Source organism: Procambarus clarkii, chromosome 11, assembly GCF_040958095.1.
Source record: "Procambarus clarkii isolate CNS0578487 chromosome 11, FALCON_Pclarkii_2.0, whole genome shotgun sequence".
NCBI lineage: Eukaryota > Metazoa > Arthropoda > Malacostraca > Decapoda > Cambaridae > Procambarus > Procambarus clarkii.
Genome location: NC_091160.1, coordinates 43,233,822 through 43,253,334, shown reverse-complemented (window position 1 = coordinate 43,253,334; position 19,513 = coordinate 43,233,822). Strand labels below are relative to the sequence as shown.

At 42.1% G+C, this 19,513-nt stretch overlaps 1 protein-coding gene across 5 annotated transcripts in view; it reads right to left on the bottom strand.

Annotated features, from left to right (window-relative positions):
- Positions 1–19,513, bottom strand: part of LOC123758439 (PHD finger protein rhinoceros) — a 58,172-nt gene that overhangs the window by 31,104 nt on the left and 7,555 nt on the right. For 3 of the 5 annotated variants that reach the window (XR_006772888.2, XR_006772889.2, XM_045742857.2), the window contains exons 3-13: positions 17,839–18,076; positions 15,886–15,971; positions 14,913–15,067; positions 11,758–11,862; positions 8,756–8,916; positions 7,460–7,622; positions 6,932–7,054; positions 4,142–4,428; positions 3,026–3,188; positions 2,429–2,561; positions 1,078–2,217 (exon numbers count right to left, since the gene is read on the bottom strand). Coding sequence is in view for 3 of the 5 variants with exons in the window: in XM_045742857.2 (XP_045598813.2) it covers positions 1,078–2,217; positions 2,429–2,561; positions 3,026–3,188; positions 4,142–4,428; positions 6,932–7,054; positions 7,460–7,622; positions 8,756–8,916; positions 11,758–11,862; positions 14,913–15,067; positions 15,886–15,971; positions 17,839–18,076 (2,754 nt within the window). In the remaining 2 variants the exon portion in view is untranslated. The remainder of the gene's footprint in view (positions 1–1,077; positions 2,218–2,428; positions 2,562–3,025; positions 3,189–4,141; positions 4,429–6,931; positions 7,055–7,459; positions 7,623–8,755; positions 8,917–11,757; positions 11,863–14,912; positions 15,068–15,885; positions 15,972–17,838; positions 18,077–19,513) is intronic. The other 2 variants (XM_045742858.2, XM_045742860.2) reach the window with 2 other exon arrangements.

The window sequence follows — 19,513 nt, the reverse complement described above, 5'->3', positions numbered from 1 at the left end:
AATAAGAATAGCCTCAGAGGTTAAGAATTACTGAAGGTGAGAGGAGACAGATATTAACACGAACACTCATTGTGAATAACATTTGGACCATTAGAGCCAATAGCATACATACTTTGTTCTAATCTATTCTCTTTCCCCTCCCTCTCTCTCCCTATTAACCTCTCAACTTCCCCCCCTCCTCTCTCTCTCTCGTACGTTACTGTACTGAGTCACATACAGCGCATTCACATACAGCCAGTAGTGGTTTCTGGGGAGCTCAAGTTAGGGAAGGTTATGTAATATATGGTCCAGGTGGGTATGTGACCTGTGCAGTTTGCAGTGGCAGGCGATAAGTCACAATAATGTGGCTACAGTATGTTGACCAGACTACACACTAGAAGGTGAAGGGACGACCACGTTTTGGTCCGTCCTGGACCATTCTCAAGTCGATTGAGAATGATTGGTCAATGAAGGATTGGGTCAGTTATAGAGGAGGTACGTGGGGAGTCTGGTGTAGTGGTAGGCCTGGTCGAGGACCTGGCCGCAGGGACGCTAAGACCCAAAAACACTTGAAGGTTACCTTAAGGTAGTGAGATAGCAGCTCTTACAGCCCTGTATAGATTCTATTTTCTAGAATCTCACATGACTTTCAGGTTTGTAGAGAGAGACCACTGTCCACAAAATGGGGATTGTTCTCGGCAATGAGATAAACAAGAAAGTAGACAGGAAGACCTATATCAGGAAATATACAGGTAAAGGTCAAAGACAAAAGAATGGGAAATCTGTATTTATTGCAAGGGCATGGTAAAAGGGATTAAGTAGACAACCAAGTGGCATTGCAGTGATTGAAGCTAAGGTAAACAATCATCTGTGGGAAAGGATCAACAACAGTAGGGAATCATCAATGGGAGGAGCAACAATTACTTTCACTTCCTCTATGGTAATGTTTCTGTGACTACATACAACTGTTCTACCTAAAACGAATAAATTCTATTACAAAATAGAGGATCAGTGGATACAGCATTGGAATGTATATCTTAAGTCTCGGGTAGAAAGGAAAGAATATGTAGTATAAACACAAAGAAAGGAGATACCAACCTTGATTCTCACAGGAGTGACCATCTCAGATGCCATTTCTCCTAAGCCGTGTTTATCACGGTGGTGATGTTTCTTTTTCTTTCTACCCCCTTCTAGCTCCTTATCCTTATCTTTATCCTTATCTTTCTTCTTCTTCTTGCTTCCATCACGATGTCTCTTCTCCTTTCGAGGGGAAGTTGGATCATCTTCTGCACTATGGAGCGATTCAGAAGTGGGAGAATGTAAGGAGGTGACAGAAGGTAGAGATTCTACACTTGTATCCAAGTGAACGTTGGAAGCCACTCGTTTACGAGAGTACGCTTCTGAACTCTCAGAAACTGTAGCTGTAGGATTACCAGAGGTAGACATTGTATCAACATCTGTTTGTGGAGGAGGTTGAGGTAGAACATCAGTGGAATCAACAGTAGGCTCAGTCAAGTTCCTCCGACTGCGAGAAGGAGACGACACCAGTGGGCGTGGTGAACTTTCACCAGATTCAGAGGGTTGACGTCGTTGACGAGAAGGAGAGGAAGTAACATGAGGAACTAAAGACGAAGGGGACGAGTCTGCTGGAGCTCGACGAGTCTTGCTTGGGGAGGTAGGTTCTGGGGTTTGAGTTGTGCATGTAGTAGTAGTAGATGTCATTAATACTGTAGTAGATACAACTGATATTGTAGATGTCACGGCGGTTGTCGTGGACGTAGACACGCAAACTTCTGAGGAAGCAGTTGTTACAGGTAACTCGGAAGAAAATTTCTTTCCTCGAGCTGAACGAGTCTCAAGGGCTACGATCTCAAGGATATCTGGCCCTGTACTTTCAAGAGAACCTTTCTTTACACGAGCAGTGGTAGGAGACATCTTACTGGTAGGACTGGACTCGGCCGACACATTTCCTGGAACGGAATCCACCGAGGTGGTCTCTCCCTCACCCTGTGATTTTCTCCTTTTATTTGTTCCAACTTTCTTAATGTCGGTCATTTTTCTCTTTTTCCCAGCAATACCGGCAGAATCCAGCGACTCCTCAAAACTCAGAGGCACAGAAGCTACTCCAGGGTGATAGAGATGAACTGGAGGCTTGTCAGTTTCAGAATGAATCATGTCTGAGAAGGTGTTGCTTGCCATACCTCCACTAGGATGGCTCTTATCCCCACTATCACAGCTCTGTAATTATATATAGTATAATTAAATAAAGAATATAATGGTAAATCAACCTTTATCTATTATATATTTCTCTATTTCTTTATCTCAGTTTCTTCAAAATCCAATGTTGATTAATATTCAGAAACTACCATTGAAAACCAAGGATCTTTAAATCTGAATTTTAGAATATATTTTATGAATAATACATTATTCAAATAATAGCTTACTGTACCTTTGGTTCTGATGCTATTGAGGGTGAAAATTTTGCCGGCTCTTTAATATTTCTACGCAGTCTGCGAGGTGCTGCTGTATCAACTTCTGGGGCTTTATCAGAGTCTGAAGATTTACAGCAATCAGAACACTGCCTGCAATAAACCAAAATTATATTTACCTTCAGATAAAATAATGCTCATGTTATGAGAATCTAACTTATTACTGTATTTACTGTCAAAACTGTGCCCTTGAAGGCCTGGTCAGAGACCGGGCCATGGGGGACCTTGACCCCTGGAAACAACACAAGGTAAACCAAGGTATTAGTCTTCACTTTGTGAAATAAAGAGTCTAAGAAGATAAAGAAACTAAGGTGTTAAAATTTGCCAAATAAAATGTTAAATGGTTGTTTTGATCGCAAACCGACAATCGAGAAAGGTATTCCAACTTCGGAATATTTCAAGATACGAACATGATGGCGTAACAATTTGAGATGTAATTACAGTATTACGAGTACACGTACACCCACTATAATTTATAGAGCATAATTTGAATAAAGAAAACATGATTATGCCATATATATGTTATCCACAAATTGAAGTTGAAATCAAGTGCCTACCATCCCATCTGCTTGGTCTTCTTCGGCATGCGTGTCAGAGGTGGATCCAGACATGAAAGGTGATAGTAATGTCCGCACGTGTCACATTCAATCAGTAAATGTTGTTCTTTTGTCAGTTGGCAGACAAGACATCTGTTTAGTGTCAAAGAGCCTGGAAGTACATCTGTAAAAAGAAATAACAAATTAGCCACTAGAAATTTACTGCAATATGGCAGTGAAAAATATGTCTGATGTACACAAATTGGCTAACATTATTAATATTTTATGCCATATATTTGGAAATATTTCAGATTTTTTTTTTTGTGCTATGTGGCCTGACAGCTGAGTGGACAGCGCTGCGGACTCTCAGTCCTGAGATTCCGGGTTCGATCCCTGGTGGAGGCGGAAACAAATGGGCATAGTTTCTTTCACCCTGATGCTCCTGTTCAACTAGCAGTAAATAGGTACTTGGGAGTTAGACAGCTGCTACGGGCTGCTTCATGGGAATGTGTAACAAAAAGGAGGCCTGGTCGAGGACCAAGCCACGGGAACGCTAAGCTCCGAAATCATCTCAAGATAACCCCCTCAAGATATGTGGTAAATCTACTTCAAAAGATTAAACAAATTAATGCAAGATAATATTAACAGGAACTATTAATGTATAATGCCTGTACAATAATGAATAAACATCAATCAATGTGTGCTCCAAGTGAGTTAGATTCATGGTGGTCCCTGAGCCTGCTGGGTTACAACTTATTCCAATACAGTATTCATATTCATATGCCAAAAATGTGTTACTCAACATGGCTCTTGTAATTCATCAATTATGCAAGTTACAATCAATTCATGTTATACATAGTCCAAGTCTCATCATTTTAATTTTAATTGAATGGATTTTTTTACGCCAATGTATGTCACCACTTAAATTATATCTTATTAAATTTATGTCTTAAAATGTAAGCCTTTTAAGGGTGTTTACCTGTTCAGTCAAGCCAAAGTTGAAACTGGTAGATATTTGTTACAAATAGAAATTCAGAATCAGACTAGAGAATACATGTAGCAAATATGGTAAAGATAACTTTCAAGAGAACAAAGGAATAGAGGGAGACAGAAAAAAAAAATAATACCAGCAATGACCTTGCAATCTGACGGGCCAGCACCCACCTCCTGTTGGTGGTGCCTGCTCCGTCATCATCATCTTGGCCGCTGCTTTCGTCATGATTGGTCCGCGTAAACTGCCTTTAGGAAGAGGCCTAGTGGGTAGTGGCGGACTGGGAGGGTTGTGCAAGGCAGCCACAACAGGTGGAAGGGGAAGAGGTCGTCCCGCCAGGCCCTTGAGAACATCGTGGAGTTCCAAGGCCTTGTTCAGAAGTATATCATTCTCCGATTTCATGTTCTCACAGTCTGCCTCCATGTTATTACACCTGTGGTAATATTAAAAAGATGGTTCATCAACACATTTAAAACCTACTTAGCCTTACCAAACCTAACCTATCCTAACTTTACCCAAAATAACCTAACCCAACCTAGCCCATCTTTACCTTACCCAACCTAACCCAACCCAAACCAACTTAGTGTAACCCATCTGAGCCTAACACTGCCTAACCCAATGATACATACAGTTTTCACAATCAGAAAATGAGCTTTATCGAACTGTCTTGTTTATGATTTAATCATACATACCCAATGAATACATGGTATAGCAGACATGAACGTTTTTAACATTTAAATACATTTATCCACCCATTCCCACTGCAAAGTAAATGGAACAGAAGAAGTGTAAAGAAACATGCAATAATACACTCATTTTATAATTTGATTAGTAATCAATGAATTAACCACAGGACTATCAACTAAGGTTTTATGAATCAATTATACTCTTCACACACTACCCTTACACCTAGATCACGTTGCTCACTCAAGAGATTCACCGGTGAGGAAACTTTCTCCACTCTCATACCATCCTGTCCCCTTAGTGCACTGGACCTTGCACACTATCATCCCCAACGGACAAAATACGGGGTATTATAAAAGGCAGCAGCTCATAAACATCCATGTTTTCTATGTGTAGGTTGGTTAGGTTAGGTCAGTCACATAGATTTGTGTGTTTTAGTACCCTGTACTTTGTCGGCTGTGGCAACTCAGGAGGAACGCTGCTCATGCAGTACTGTATTATACTGTCCTGTGCACCACTTGTCCTATTTTGTCATTCCCTTCCCTTCAACAACATTCCAAAACTCAAACCGATTTGACCCTTAAGCTACTGTGATTGTTCAGTAGCCCTTGATAGTGTGTGTTCCTGGTGCTATGACTGCTCAGTAGCCCTTGATAGTGTGTGTTCCACGTGCTATGACTGCTCAGTAGCCCTTGATAGTGTGTACTCACCTAGTTGTACTCACCTAGTTATGTTTGCGGGGGTTGAGCTCTGGCTCTTTGGTCCCGCCTCTCAACCGTCAATCAACAGGTGTACAGATTCCTGAGCCTATCGGGCTCTGTCATATCTACATTTGAAACTGTGTATGGAGTCAGCCTCCACCACATCACCCCCTAATGCATTCCATTTGTCAACCACTCTGACACTAAAAAAGTTCTTTCTAATATCTCTGTGGCTCATTTGGGCACTCAGTTTCCACCTGTGTCCCCTTGTGCGTGTTCCCCTTGTGTTAAATAGACTGTCTTTATCTACCCTATCAATTCCCTTCAGAATCTTGAATGTGGTGATCATGTCCCCCCTAACTCTTCTGTCTTCCAGCGAAGTGAGGTTTAATTCCCGTAGTCTCTCCTCGTAGCTCATACCTCTCAGCTCGGGTACTAGTCTGGTGGCAAACCTTTGAACCTTTTCCAGTTTAGTCTTATCCTTGACTAGATATGGACTCCATGCTGGGGCTGCATACTCCAGGATTGGCCTGACATATGTGGTATACAAAGTTCTGAATGATTCTTTACACAAGTTTCTGAATGCCGTTCGTATGCTGGCCAGTCTGGCATATGCCGCTGATGTTATCCGCTTGATATGTGCTGCAGGAGACAGGTCTGGCGTGATATCAACCCCCAAGTCTTTTTCCTTCTCTGACTCCTGAAGAATTTCCTCTCCCAGACCTTGTATCTGGCCTCCTGCTCCCTACACCTATCTTCATTACATTACATTTGGTTGGGTTAAACTCTAACAACCATTTGTTCGACCATTCCTTCAGCTTGTCTAGGTCTTCTTGAAGCCTCAAACAGTCCTCTTGTGTGTTCCACATGCTATGACTGCTCAGTAGCCCTTGATAGTGTGTGTTCCACGTGCTATGACTGTTCAGTAGCCCTTGATAGTGTGTGTTCCACGTGCTATGACTGTTCAGTAGCCCTTGATAGTGTGTGTTCCACGTGCTATGACTGTTCAGTAGCCCTTGATAGTGTGTGTTCCTGGCGCTATGACTGTTCAGTAGCCCTTGATAGTGTGTGTTCCTGGCGCTATGACTGCTCAGTAGCCCTTGATAGTGTGTGTTCCTGGCGCTATGACTGCTCAGTAGCCCTTGATAGTGTGTGTTCCTGGTGCTATGACTGCTCAGTAGCCCTTGATAGTGTGTGTTCCTGGTGCTATGACTGTTCAGTAGCCCTTGATAGTGTGTGTTCCTGGCGCTATGACTGCTCAGTAGCCCTTGATAGTGTGTGTTCCTGGTGCTATGACTGCTCAGTAGCCCTTGATAGTGTGTGTTCCTGGTGCTATGACTGCTCAGTAGCCCTTGATGAGAAAAGATGCCTTGAACATTATCTTTGAATAAATAAGTGAAAATAATACCAAAAATATGCAAAATAATAAATAAACAAATCTAAACTGCCCCCCCCCCCCACCCCCGTGTTGCACAGGAGAAAATAATTGACTGTACAGGGACAAATTTACTGAAATACCTAAAATCTTGCCAATAATAGCATTTGACTTACTTGAATCTGAGTTCTGTCTCCTCTTCCATTAATTGAGAATTTTCAGTTAAAAGTTGATCTAAGCGTTCCTTCATCTCAGACAAGCGATTTGTGCGGTCGAGATAGTAACTGATAAACTCCACACTGCAAAAAGAGCAATTTTTATATCACATGTATAGCACGCAGATGACGATGTTGCTGAAGATATTAATGACCAAACCACACATCAGAAGATGGAGAAATGACGACGTTTCCGTCCTGGAGCATTATCGAGTCGTGTGCGAGTCAAGTCAAGTCAAGTCAAGTCAAGTCAAGACAACTCGATAATGATCCAGCACGAACCGAAACAACGTCATTTCTCCACCTTCTGATGTGTGGTTTAGTCATTATACGTATATCATATTACATAGACACAATGGTAGATAATTAGATTTTGATTTAATTTGTAAACTCTTTCTTAAATATTTGCTGATATATGACATTATATACGGTTCACAAATACATATTATATTGGAAGAAAATACAATAAAAACTAATATATATACTCACTTGAACGCCGGAGGAATATGCCATTTTTTCCTGATGTCGCCAACATTTGCGGACTGTATTGGCTGAGATTCTGTGCTGAGACCCATCAGCTCAGTTTTGTGTAACAGAGAGCGGAAGAGAGAGGCTGATGTAGACAGCGCTCTTGGCATCTTTTGAGTTGGATCTGGAGACAAATGCCATGGTAAATGTGTATCATTAAATGGCTTAAATGAGTAGATATATATGTCGATAACAAATAGTTTAGTACACGATGAAATCACATTAACTTGGTTTATATGAGCAAACTGGGGAGAAAATCCTCATTGCTCCTACCGATTTATGCAAACAGTTTAAGCTCGTATAAATATAAACAGTATATATATATTAGTCTGTAGATATTGTTACGTAGCCTCTTTGTTCTAATTCTCACTTACCGAGTCAAAAAGACATTCTCCATATCATCTCGAACATTAGGTGGCAAAACATCTATAATGTTAAGTTAGTATTATTATATTTGCCTGGTGCTGGCAGTGCTGGCGAGTCGCCTGTGTTGCCATTACCCTTTTATCCTTCCAGACTTAATTTATGTTACTCTCATCATTATTTATTATTTACTCCTGTACTAATAAGTTATTCACTGTAGAAAAAGGTAATATGCTAGATGATCCAAACACATTTTATCATTGTGTGTTCCACAATATTTCTAATATCCTGGTGACAAATCAGGAGAAAGCACCAAGCCATTATGACTATAAAGCACTTGGAAGGGATAGGAGGATAAGGATTAAGGATAGGATGAAGTAAAGGAATGGTGCCCAATCACTTGAACGATCAGGGATTGAACACTGACCTGCTCTACCAGGTCAGTGTTCATCTGAACACTGACCTGGAGTGTTCAGATGAACACTCAGTGCTCAGATGAAAAGCATGACCATCGCTCTACAGTCCAGCCAAAATCCAAAGTGTGACTGTAGAGTGACAGTTTTGGATGTTGACCAGAGTTTTCAGCCACATAATCATGATTTATTGACTGCATGTAGTGAGAATAATATAATAAATTGACAAGTGGTATATTGTATATCTTTGTAAATACCGACATCTATATTTCAATACTGTGTATTGTTCCCCTTATTTACTCTGAGATGATGCCTACCCACCCATATGAAAACAGACAAGGTGTTGAAAATGTAATGAATGAACGGACATAATTGTTGTTGGTTTAAAGTCAGTGTGAAGAAGCATTCTTAAGGTATTTCCTGAAAATGAAGTAGCTGAACACAATAAGTTCAGTAACAAAACCATATTATGTTAACTTACACCATGGGGTGGGTCTGTTGTTCTTATTGAAGAGGTATTTGTCTCGGTAGCGGCCAAGTTTCCTCTGAATGCGGTCCTGATTTTCCTGGCTGGAGCCCGACTTATCTGCCTCTCCTTGTTTCATATGAAGCTGCAGGGCCAGCCAGTTTCTTTTTCTTCGCCTTTGGGACAAATTTTTACCATCAATAAAAACCTCAAAATACCATATCCAATACTGTACTTAAACAAAATTATGACATATGTGACTCAATTAATGTTTTTATAATTCCCCACATTTATAAGGGAGGTTGCCACCATAAGCACATTCCCAGCCACTGAAGTCGAGGCGCGCAGATAACGGCGGAGAGCCGCAACCAGACAAAACACACGATTCACCCCGGCCTGACCAACCAAGCATCAATGACCCAAGGATCCCTCCAGAAAGCAGCCGTCTCTTTCTTCGGCAGAAAAGATGGAGAAGGCTGCAACAAAGCAACCTACCACCAGGACCAAAAGAGCAGAGACCCCTACACCGGAGAAGAGCATGCAGCTCTCCGCCTAACCCCCCAGAGGCCAATGCCGACAAAAAGAGAGCCTTGAAAAACAATCTTGAACCGAAGGGGCCACCACAAACCGGGAAGAGGAAACATTGGAGAGCACCCCTGTCCAAGGACCAGGACGGCTCAGGCGGTGCACGAGCAGGCCGGAGGTGAAACAAAGCACAAGAAAGCTTACGGAGTGGGGCAGGAGAGACATTCACCCGAACGAAAGCTGAAGCAGCTCCGCCAGCACCGCACAACACGAGGTGACGGTATTAGGCATCAAATGACAGTCCTGAAAAAGGCAACACGCTGCAAGGAAACCGAGGCCAGAGTTGACGATCGCCCCAGATGGCATTAGCCAATGAACTGGAGTTGTTGGGGGGGGGGGGCCTGCCCCCCCCCCTCATCCTGGGAGGGGATGGCCATGTGGACGAGCAGCGAGGTGTGACATTTGCTTGTTTCCTTGGGAACTGAGGAAGTTCTGCCTCTCTGTTCGGTTTTCGGTTGCAATTTTCTTACCACGTGGGGTCTGTTTTGTTATGCCTACCTTTCTGGATGCCTAACTCCAGTCAATGGCAGAGAAGGAAAACCCACAAACACAGGAGAGGGGGTTTCCAGCGGCCATTGCTCCCTGTGCCTCTCTGAGGAGGCCCAGGTTCTGCCTCGTGGTCCTCAAACTGGAACTCCATTGAGTAATGCCCTATCTTGAGGTTATCTTGAGATGATTTCGGGGCTTTAGTGTCCCCGCGGCCCGGTCCTCAACCAGGCCTCCACCCCCAGGAAGCAGCCTGTGACAGCTGACTAACACCCAGGTACCTATTTTACTGCTAGATAACAGGGGCATAGGGTGAAAGAAACTCTGCCCATTGTTTCTCGCCGGCACCCGGGATCGAACCCGGGACCACAGGTTCACAAGTTCAGCGTGCTGTCTGCTCGGCCGACCGGCTCCCTTGGCCCTGGTCTAATGTATTGCATATTAGCCCAATAGCTCTAGAGAGCCAGAGGGGCTTCACATAGAAAAAAGTGAGGTCTATGAGGAATCTCTGCTGAAGATATTTAATTAGTGCTGTATATAAGAATGCTTACTGCATATTATAAATTGCAAAACAATAATCAAATGTTAAGTGTAATTGAATTCTCTTCAGGTATATACTGTACAGCTATACCTGTCTTCAAGCTTACATCACAGGAATATATAGGACCACTGGGACACCACAAGACTTTCAGTGACCATCTCAGCACACCAAGGGTAAGCACCATGTTCACTTGCTCCATCCTCACACCTGGACCTCTTATGGGATCACAGACTAACACAATACTGTGTGTTAATCTTCTATGCAAATCTTTAGATCTTTTAAGACGAGACCTTTAAGATGAGAAACATCTAAAAATTTTCAATCCTTCATGCAAATCAAAAGTTAAGCCTTGGAACATGGAAGTATGGAACAAGAAAAAAAGAGGATCCAAGTCAAAGAATCTCTTGTAGTCCAGAAAATCCATGCAAAGTAGATACGACAGAGGGGAAGGTGAACTCTGGGATCATGAAATCTGCCTCAAGGAGAAAGGGGACCTGATGAAATGCAGAAGACACACTACCAACCAGAAATGAAGGATGCATAAAGAGGCTCAACAATACAAGGTCCTGGATTGGCTCCACGACAGAACACATTAACCCCCATGAAGTAATATTCAGAAGCAAAGCAAAAAAAATATAAAATACTCTAGAGAACATAAGCCACCAGGGAACGAATTTGCCAGCAGCATAGACAACAATTGCCACAAGGAACAAACAAGCTAAGTTAGAGAGTGTCTCAGGTATGCTAAGATAATCACTAGGGGCTAGATTAACGAAGCAGTTATGCAAGCACTTACGAACCTGTACATCTTTTCTCAATCTTTGGCAGCTTTGTTTACAATTATTAAACAGTTAATGAGCTCCGAAGCACCAGGAGGCTGTTTATAACAATAACAACAGTTGATTGGCAAGTTTTCATGTTTATAAACTGTTTAATAAATGTAACCAAAGCCGTCAAAGATTAAGGAAAGATGTACAGGTTCATAAGTGCTTGTGTAGCTGCTTCGTAAACCTGGCTTCAAGGACCCTGGTGGTGTTACAGTTGTCCTTTACATCCCAGTGATGTAAGCTGAAAGCAGCTACTGAGGGGTTATCTTGAGATGATTTCGGGGCTTTAGTGTCCCCGCGGCCCGGTCCTCGACCAGGTCTTCACCCCCAGGAAGCAGCCCGTGACAGCTGACTAACACCCAGGTACCTATTTTACTGCTAGATAACAGGGGCATAGGGTGAAACAAACTCTGCCCATTGTTTCTCGCCAGCACCCGGGATCAAACCTGGGACCACAGGATCACAAGTCCAGCGTGCTGTCCCACCTGACAGGGGGTGTCAACCCAGAAAATTGTGAAGGCGAGTAATGGATTTGAGATACAAAATTGTATATGTATACACATTAATATTGAACAAACCTTATGAGCTCTCTATCAGTATGTAATTTGCAGTGAGCATAATACGGGTCGGCTTGGTCTGCTTCACCGTGGTTCACCTCGGATAATAAACCCTCACGCTGAGCACTGTCAATAATAGAAAATCTTATTACTTCATATCCATTATGAAAATGTTTACAATACAAAAAATATTGTATACAGCATAAACTATACAAAGGGTAAATCTGAACTGGCAAAACAGGTAAAGTCTACACATCTTGTAAAAACAATGTCTGTGTTAAACTACACCAGGCCAGCAAATAAACAGATTTTCTTGTTAATTCGTCAATAAAAAGGCAAATACTGATCTGTAAACTTATAACTTGTTATTACCAGAATTCCATCTACCTCTCTATTGGCAAATGTGCAAATCATTTTAGTTCCATCATTTTCGAATACTGTATTCAAATTTTCTCCAACACTTAACAAAAAATATTCTGGTGATAAATATGTAGTGACTTCAGTACCCCTTACAACTCAGCAGAGTTCAGAGAAAACGGCAGAGGAACGGAAAAAATAGGCAACCGACCAGCGGTAGAACAACAAGTTTACGAACACAAGATCAGACACCCACCCACCTTGGGTGTTTCCCTCCTGCTTCCTTCACATTCCCTCGGTCCCTGCTTCCCTCACATTCCCTCGGTCCCTGCTTCCCTCACATTCCCTTGGTCCCTGCTTCCCTCACATTCCCTCGGTCCCTGCTTCCCTCACATTCCCTTGGTCCCTGCTTCCCTCACATTCCCTCGGTCCCTGCTTCCATTACATTCCCTCAGTCCCTGCTTCCCTCACATTCCCTCGGTCTCTGCTTCCATTACATTCCCTCAGTCCCTGCTTCCCTCACATTCCCTCGGTCCCTGCTTCCCTCACATTCCCTTGGTCCCTGCTTCCCTCACATTCCCTCGGTCCCTGCTTCCCTCACATTCCCTTGGTCCCTGCTTCCCTCACATTCCCTCGGTCCCTGCTTCCATTACATTCCCTCAGTCCCTGCTTCCCTCACATTCCCTCGGTCCCTGTATCCTTCACATTCCCTCGGTCCCTGCTTCCCTCACATTCCCTCGGTCCCTGCTTCCTTCACATTCCCTCGGTCCCTGCTTCCCTCACATTCCCTCGGTCCCTGCTTCCCTCACATTCCCTCGGTCCCTGCTTCCTTCACATTCCCTCGGTCCCTGCTTCCTTCACATTCCCTCGGTCCCTGCTTCCTTCACATTCCCTCGGTCCCTGCTTCCCTCACATTCCCTCGGTCCCTGCTTCCCTCACATTCCCTCGGTCCCTGCTTCCCTCACATTCCCTCGGTCCCTGCTTCCATTACATTCCCTCGGTCCCTGCTTGCCTCACATTCCCTCAGTCCCTGCTTCCCTCACATTCCCTCGGTCCCTGCTTCCCTCACATCCCCTCGGTCCCTGCTTCCATTACATTCCCTCGGTCCCTGCTTCCCTCACATTCCCTCAGTCCCTGCTTCCCTCACATTCCCTCAGTCCTTGCTTCCATTACATTCCCTCGGTCCCTGCTTCCTCACATTCCCTCAGTCCCTGCTTCCCTCACATTCCCTCGGTCCCTGCTTCCCTCACATTCCCTCAGTCCCTGCTTCCCTCACATTCCCTTAGTCCCTGCTTCCCTCACATTCCCTCGGTCCCTGCTTCCATTACATTCCCTCAGTCCCTGCTTCCCTCACATTCCCTCGGTCCCTGTATCCATCACATTCCCTCGGTCCCTGCTTCCTTCACATTCTCTCGGTCCCTGCTTCCCTCACATTCCCTTAGTCCCTGCTTCCCTCACATTCCCTGGGTCCCTGCTTCCATTACATTCCCTCGGTCCCTGCTTCCCTCACATTCCCTCGGTCCCTGCTTTCCTCACATTCCCTCGGTCCCTGCTTCCCTCACATTCCCTCAGTCCCTGATTCCCTCACATTCCCTCAGTCCCTGCTTCCATTACATTCCCTCGGTCCCTGCTTCCCTCACATTCCCTCAGTCCCTGTATCCTTCACATTCCCTCGGTCCCTGCTTCCCTCACATTCCCTCGGTCCCTGTATCCTTCACATTCCCTCGGTCCCTGCTTCCCTCACATTCCCTCGGTCCCTGCTTCCCTCACATTCCCTCGGTCCCTGCTTCCCTCACATTCCCTCGGTCCCTGCTTCCCTCACATTCCCTCAGTCCCTGCTTCCCTCACATTCCCTCGGTCCCTGCTTCCTTCACATTCCCTCGGTCCCTGTATCCTTCACATTCCCTCGGTCCCTGCTTCCCTCACACTCCCTCAGTCCCTGCTTCCCTCACATTCCCTCAGTCCCTGCTTCCCTCACATTCCCTCGGTCCCTGCTTCCCTCACATTCACTCACTCACTCATGGTTAATAAACAGTTCACTCTACACCTCTCCATGACTTTTTCATTCCGTATTCTGTATCTACACATTTCACATACTTTTCAGACTCTCCACTACTATTGCTCTAATAATTGATTTTGTTCACATTCCTGTCACCATCTATTATCTGTATAATCTGTATATATAATTATATACAGATACAGATACCTTTGTGCAGCCCTCTCGCTCTAGTTCTTCAATCATGTTCCGTCTAATCAGAGCTCTCACTGTTCCAGCCATTTTCCTTTACTAAAAGACTCATTTCTCAATTTTTATTGCGCTTGCACAAATGTCTCTTATCAATCATGCAGCCCAAATATTTTAACTGATCATTCACCATACACATTAATTTCACATAAAATTTCTTTCTGTACCTCGGTAATATTACTTTTGTTCACGTCAGCTCTAACGGTCTTCTTTCACACGCTTCAATACAATCATAACTCGATTTTTTCCCCAGTGATAATCTTATCTATGACTAAATTTTCATAGTAAATCACCTTAGTCTTGTGCATGTTCATCAAACCTATACATGTTTACAACTGTACCACATCTTCAGACGAGATTCCACCCACACCTTTCTTATTCCATCAGCATCTTATATATATATATCTTTGTTTATACTATAATCATAGTGGCAGCAACTCATTTTACCACAATTATGTACAAATTAATGTCTCAACAATGCTTACGGGATAATAGAGTAATTTATGAGCGTACAAAGATGTATGTGGTTGATAAGACAAATATTATGTTCTAGGTGAATATTAGTTCTCCTTACCAAGTTACATGAAAGTAGGCACGACACATGCCTGCATCACAGCCAATGCACACCCCAGTCTTAGAGTAGCGTTCATCTTCACACAGCGTGCAGCTCTTGGATCCCCACTTGGTGTACGGCATTTCAAACAGGGTTGGAAAGGAGAGCTTGTCAACCTCATGGAAGAAAATTATTATTATTATTATACTAAAGGTAAGGTAATTATGAGGAGAAAGTGCTAAGCCTGTATGGCTATACAGCATTTAGAAGGGATAAAGATAAAGAAGACAAAGATTCTGGGATAGGACAGAAGGGAGGCATAAAACATTTTTTGGGTGTCACAGACAAAGTGTTAAACTACGTACATCACTTTAGTATACACGAGAACATGTTTTTAGTAAAAGAAATGTGAAAAGCAGATTTTCAAGGTCTTGGGAACCCATTATTTTTTCGTATACAGTACTATACTTACTGTCCTAATGGGGACAATATCCAAGAAGAACGGCAATTCAACAGTGAATCAATGTCATCAATACCGATTCATGAATAAACGTTGATAACGTTCATTCAACGTCAAACCAACGGCAATCTTGGATAGTGCATCAACTGGGACACAATTTTAAGTTTACCGCGAGCAATTTCACCCTACAAGTTTGTTTTCCAGGAATGTAACCCTTGTGCAGACTGAAGGTCAACAGTAATACAAGTTAAATAATAAATGGATGTGTACTGTATTATATATGTTAATACAGTATTTATAAGCTTTATTCATTGTACTGGCATGTATTTTCTCCAGTTATAGACACCTTGACACCTCATGGAAATGGGGACTGTGTAATGACAATTTATATATCAAATTACATATATTAAACCTTATTGTATTTAGATCAAAACTATTAAACATACCATAGGTTTCACAATTATACTTATATACAGTACATGTATTCTATACACTAGTTTTCCTCATGAAAAAGTGAAAGTTTGAAATACCCACCTCACTGAAGGCCACACCAGGAATGTATAAGGCACACACCAAGTGCACCCACCGCCCCATCTCCGTCTCCTTAAAAATTGTGTACCCTGAAGAAAAATGGGAATAACTATGACAAGCCATTTTTTGAGTAGTATGCACAGTTACTCCTTAAGGCAAGGTAATTACACTGAGTAAGTCACAGTAACATAAAAATTGAGGAAACTGCAGAAGGCCTATTTGCACATACGTGGTAGCCCCTATTTACTTTTACTAATGGCTCATGTACGGCAGCTCCTATTTATATCCATTATTGGCTCATACATGGCAGCTAATATATATATCTACTACTGATCTATACGTGGAAGCTCCTATATATATCCACTATTGGCTTGTACGTAGCAGCTACTATTTATATCTATGTGGCTGAAAGTAGTCAAACTCACACACACGAAAAAGAAAGATAAGCGATGACATTTCGCCCATCCTGGAACCTTATTATTTGCAACTTGATAAGGATCCGGGATGATCAAAAACATTGCCACTTTCCTTATTTTTGTGTGGGTGGGTTAGCTTATTTACAATATAATTTTTTTTTCTTCCATAGACAGAGCAAGTACGCATTTCCCACCACCATAGCAGGTATCTTCTCAAGCCGTCCTTATCGGGTCATACCGCAGCTTCGGAGACACGAGAAAGATTCAATCCCGTCTGGAATATCGACTCATAGATTCATTCATAGTCACTCGAGGGTCTCCAAAGTAAGCAATTATCAAATGAAAACCCGTGTTGTAGGATCCTCAAAAGAAAGTAAATACCACCCATGATACCAATCCTAGACCTTGCGAGTGTCTCCCGAGCACCAGTACAACCTGGTGCATTATATCTACCCACCCTATATATCTATATATTGGGAGCCGGTCGGCCGAGCGGACAGCACGCTGGACTTGTGATCCTGTGGTCCCGGGTTTGATCCCGGGCGCCGGCGAGAAACAATGGGCAGTGTCTTTCACCCTATGCCCGTTACCTAGCAGTGAAATAGGTACCTGGGTGTTAGTCAGCTGTCACGGGTTGATTCCTGGGGGTGGAGGCCTGGTCAAGGACCGGGCCGCGGGGACACTAAAGCCCCGAAATCATCTCAAGATAACCCTCATTGTCTCTCAACTTTTATAATGCAACCAGAAAGGTTCTTACCCAAGAATGCACCTCAATATGATAGCTTAGAAAGTCCTTATATCACAAGTGATTTTTATCTATACTGTACCTTCAAAGCCTTTTTTTTTTACTCTAGGCACTTTTCCTTGAGAAATGACCTTATATAATCTGTCCCAGATATTTAACCCGCCTACAAGTGTTATAGTACAGTATATTTAAAGGAGCTCTTGAAACTACTGGCCAAAGAACTAACACGTATGTAATACTTAACACTTGCTTAGGTGAGTACATTAGGTGAGTACTTGCTTGCAATAAGAGGCAATAATGCAGAGAATAAATAATGGCTGAATAATTTAAACACTGCACTTCTTTTACAACTTTTCAATTTTGTGCAAAGAAAATAATGGAGAAATTGTTACACAAGTAGTTTATTTTAAATTGTGGTTGGTCATTAATATGTTAAATGAAAAACATGCCAGAAATAATATAAAATTTAACTGCAGTAAAAGTAATCTCTTAAGGCAGGCAAATGATGATTTAATGAACACAGATAGTAATTAATATATTAACTAATTAATTAGCAACAGTTACAAAAATTATATAATAAACATCTTTTATCCAGTTAAAAACCATTTCTATGCTTCATTCTGTAACTGTAATGACAAATATATATAGAATCTGTGTTGAATTCATAATTTCTAAGGTACAGTTTTGCCATAATCTGCATTAGGGAGCATAAGTGAGTTTTTCAGAATTCATGGGACGTGTTCGAATACAGCATCTCATACTAGTGTTTTGATCTGATAAAATACCGAGACTTACCGAGGTTTGGACAAAGCTCACACGGTGGATTTATTACCCCTGCCTTACAAGCGTCACAAAACCAAGGTTCTGTAGAACTTGACGAAACTGTGCTCGACACCGATATAGAGTCACTAATGCCGTAACAGCCTTCATGCACAGATACACTACATCCATCGCAGGTCACAATTTCATTTACATCATCGGAGTGATCACCAAGACATACAGCGCACACCAAGATTTTGGGTCGCTCCACACCCTAAGAAGTGATGAACATTTATTAATAAAATCATAAAATAATTAAAATTAAAATTTATCAAATTTGTAACAAATTTATCATCCAAGCCCACAAGACCAATGGCCAGGAAATATGGAAGGCAGTTATATATATATTGGAAGCAAAGATCAATTATCCTTTTCAACCGTACAAAAATGTCACCTAATTAACACTACTGGATACAGCAAATATGGACAAGACAAAAATAAATAATCCATTCTAAAAGATGTATTCAAATTTGTTCCCAAGGCAGAATAAATATTAAAATATTATACTGTATATACTGTATATATATATCTAATGGTTAGAGAGAGTATACAGAACGTAAACAACAAAAACTAAGAATTACTGTATACCAAATTCCATTGTACCAAGATGGTGAACTCTTCAATGACTGAAAATGCCGCAACATCTGCTAATAAATAGGCGCGCACACGCACGCACACGCACACACGCACGCGCACACACACACACACACACACACACACACACACACACACACACACACACACACACACACACACACACACACACAAAACAAAGCTTTAAGGAAATGTCACATTGTAATATTAGTTTGCAATGTGAAACTAAAAAGAGAATAACTATCAAGGTATAAGAAGAAACAAGAAGGCACAAGAAGAATGAGTTGTGTGTGTTCAAGGAAGAAGAAATATAACTGAAATTGGACTAGGTAACAAGATAGTGGGTTCTAAATGTTTAGCAATTACGTGAAAATTTGGCATTTGAAAATACTATAATAATAATAATACAGTGTACTGTATTCCTAAGAATGTGCATACAAAGAACATAAGACAACAGTACAATTGTAGGTACAGGGGTAGTACACAAAATAAAGCCCCTACTGTACTATGTAAAGTATTTCAGGCAAAATAAGGAGCCAAAATAGCAGCTCATTACAGTACATATTGTATTAATATGTAAAACTCTACTGGATGAATTAGAACAACTTAATTTTAATGAATAAAACCTGGTATGAAATTCAAGTCTAAAGAAGTTAAGAACACCAATTGTTATTATGTGTACATTGTGTGAGGTCAGAAGTGAGAATTATACATTTTTTGAGGGGTAGTTAGGACAATGAGATTTGTATAATACCTGACAGTTATAGAATAATTGTAAAGGGTGACTGAATGGTAAAGAACTGAAGGGGTGGAGGGAATGCCGGCTCCAGACGCCTCCGACCCCCCTGAGAACAAAGTTGGCTCCAAAGCCTGTCATCATTGCTGACAATGACAATGATCATTGTAGGGCTTCATGCCAAGGTCGTTTGGTCACCCGAACCAGAGTGGTTGGTCGAGACGGAATAAACAGAAGTTGGACATGAAGAAAACAGCCAAAATCAGGAGAATCAACAGACTGAAGCTGAAATTTAATACACTTTGTCAAAATTGCAGCCCC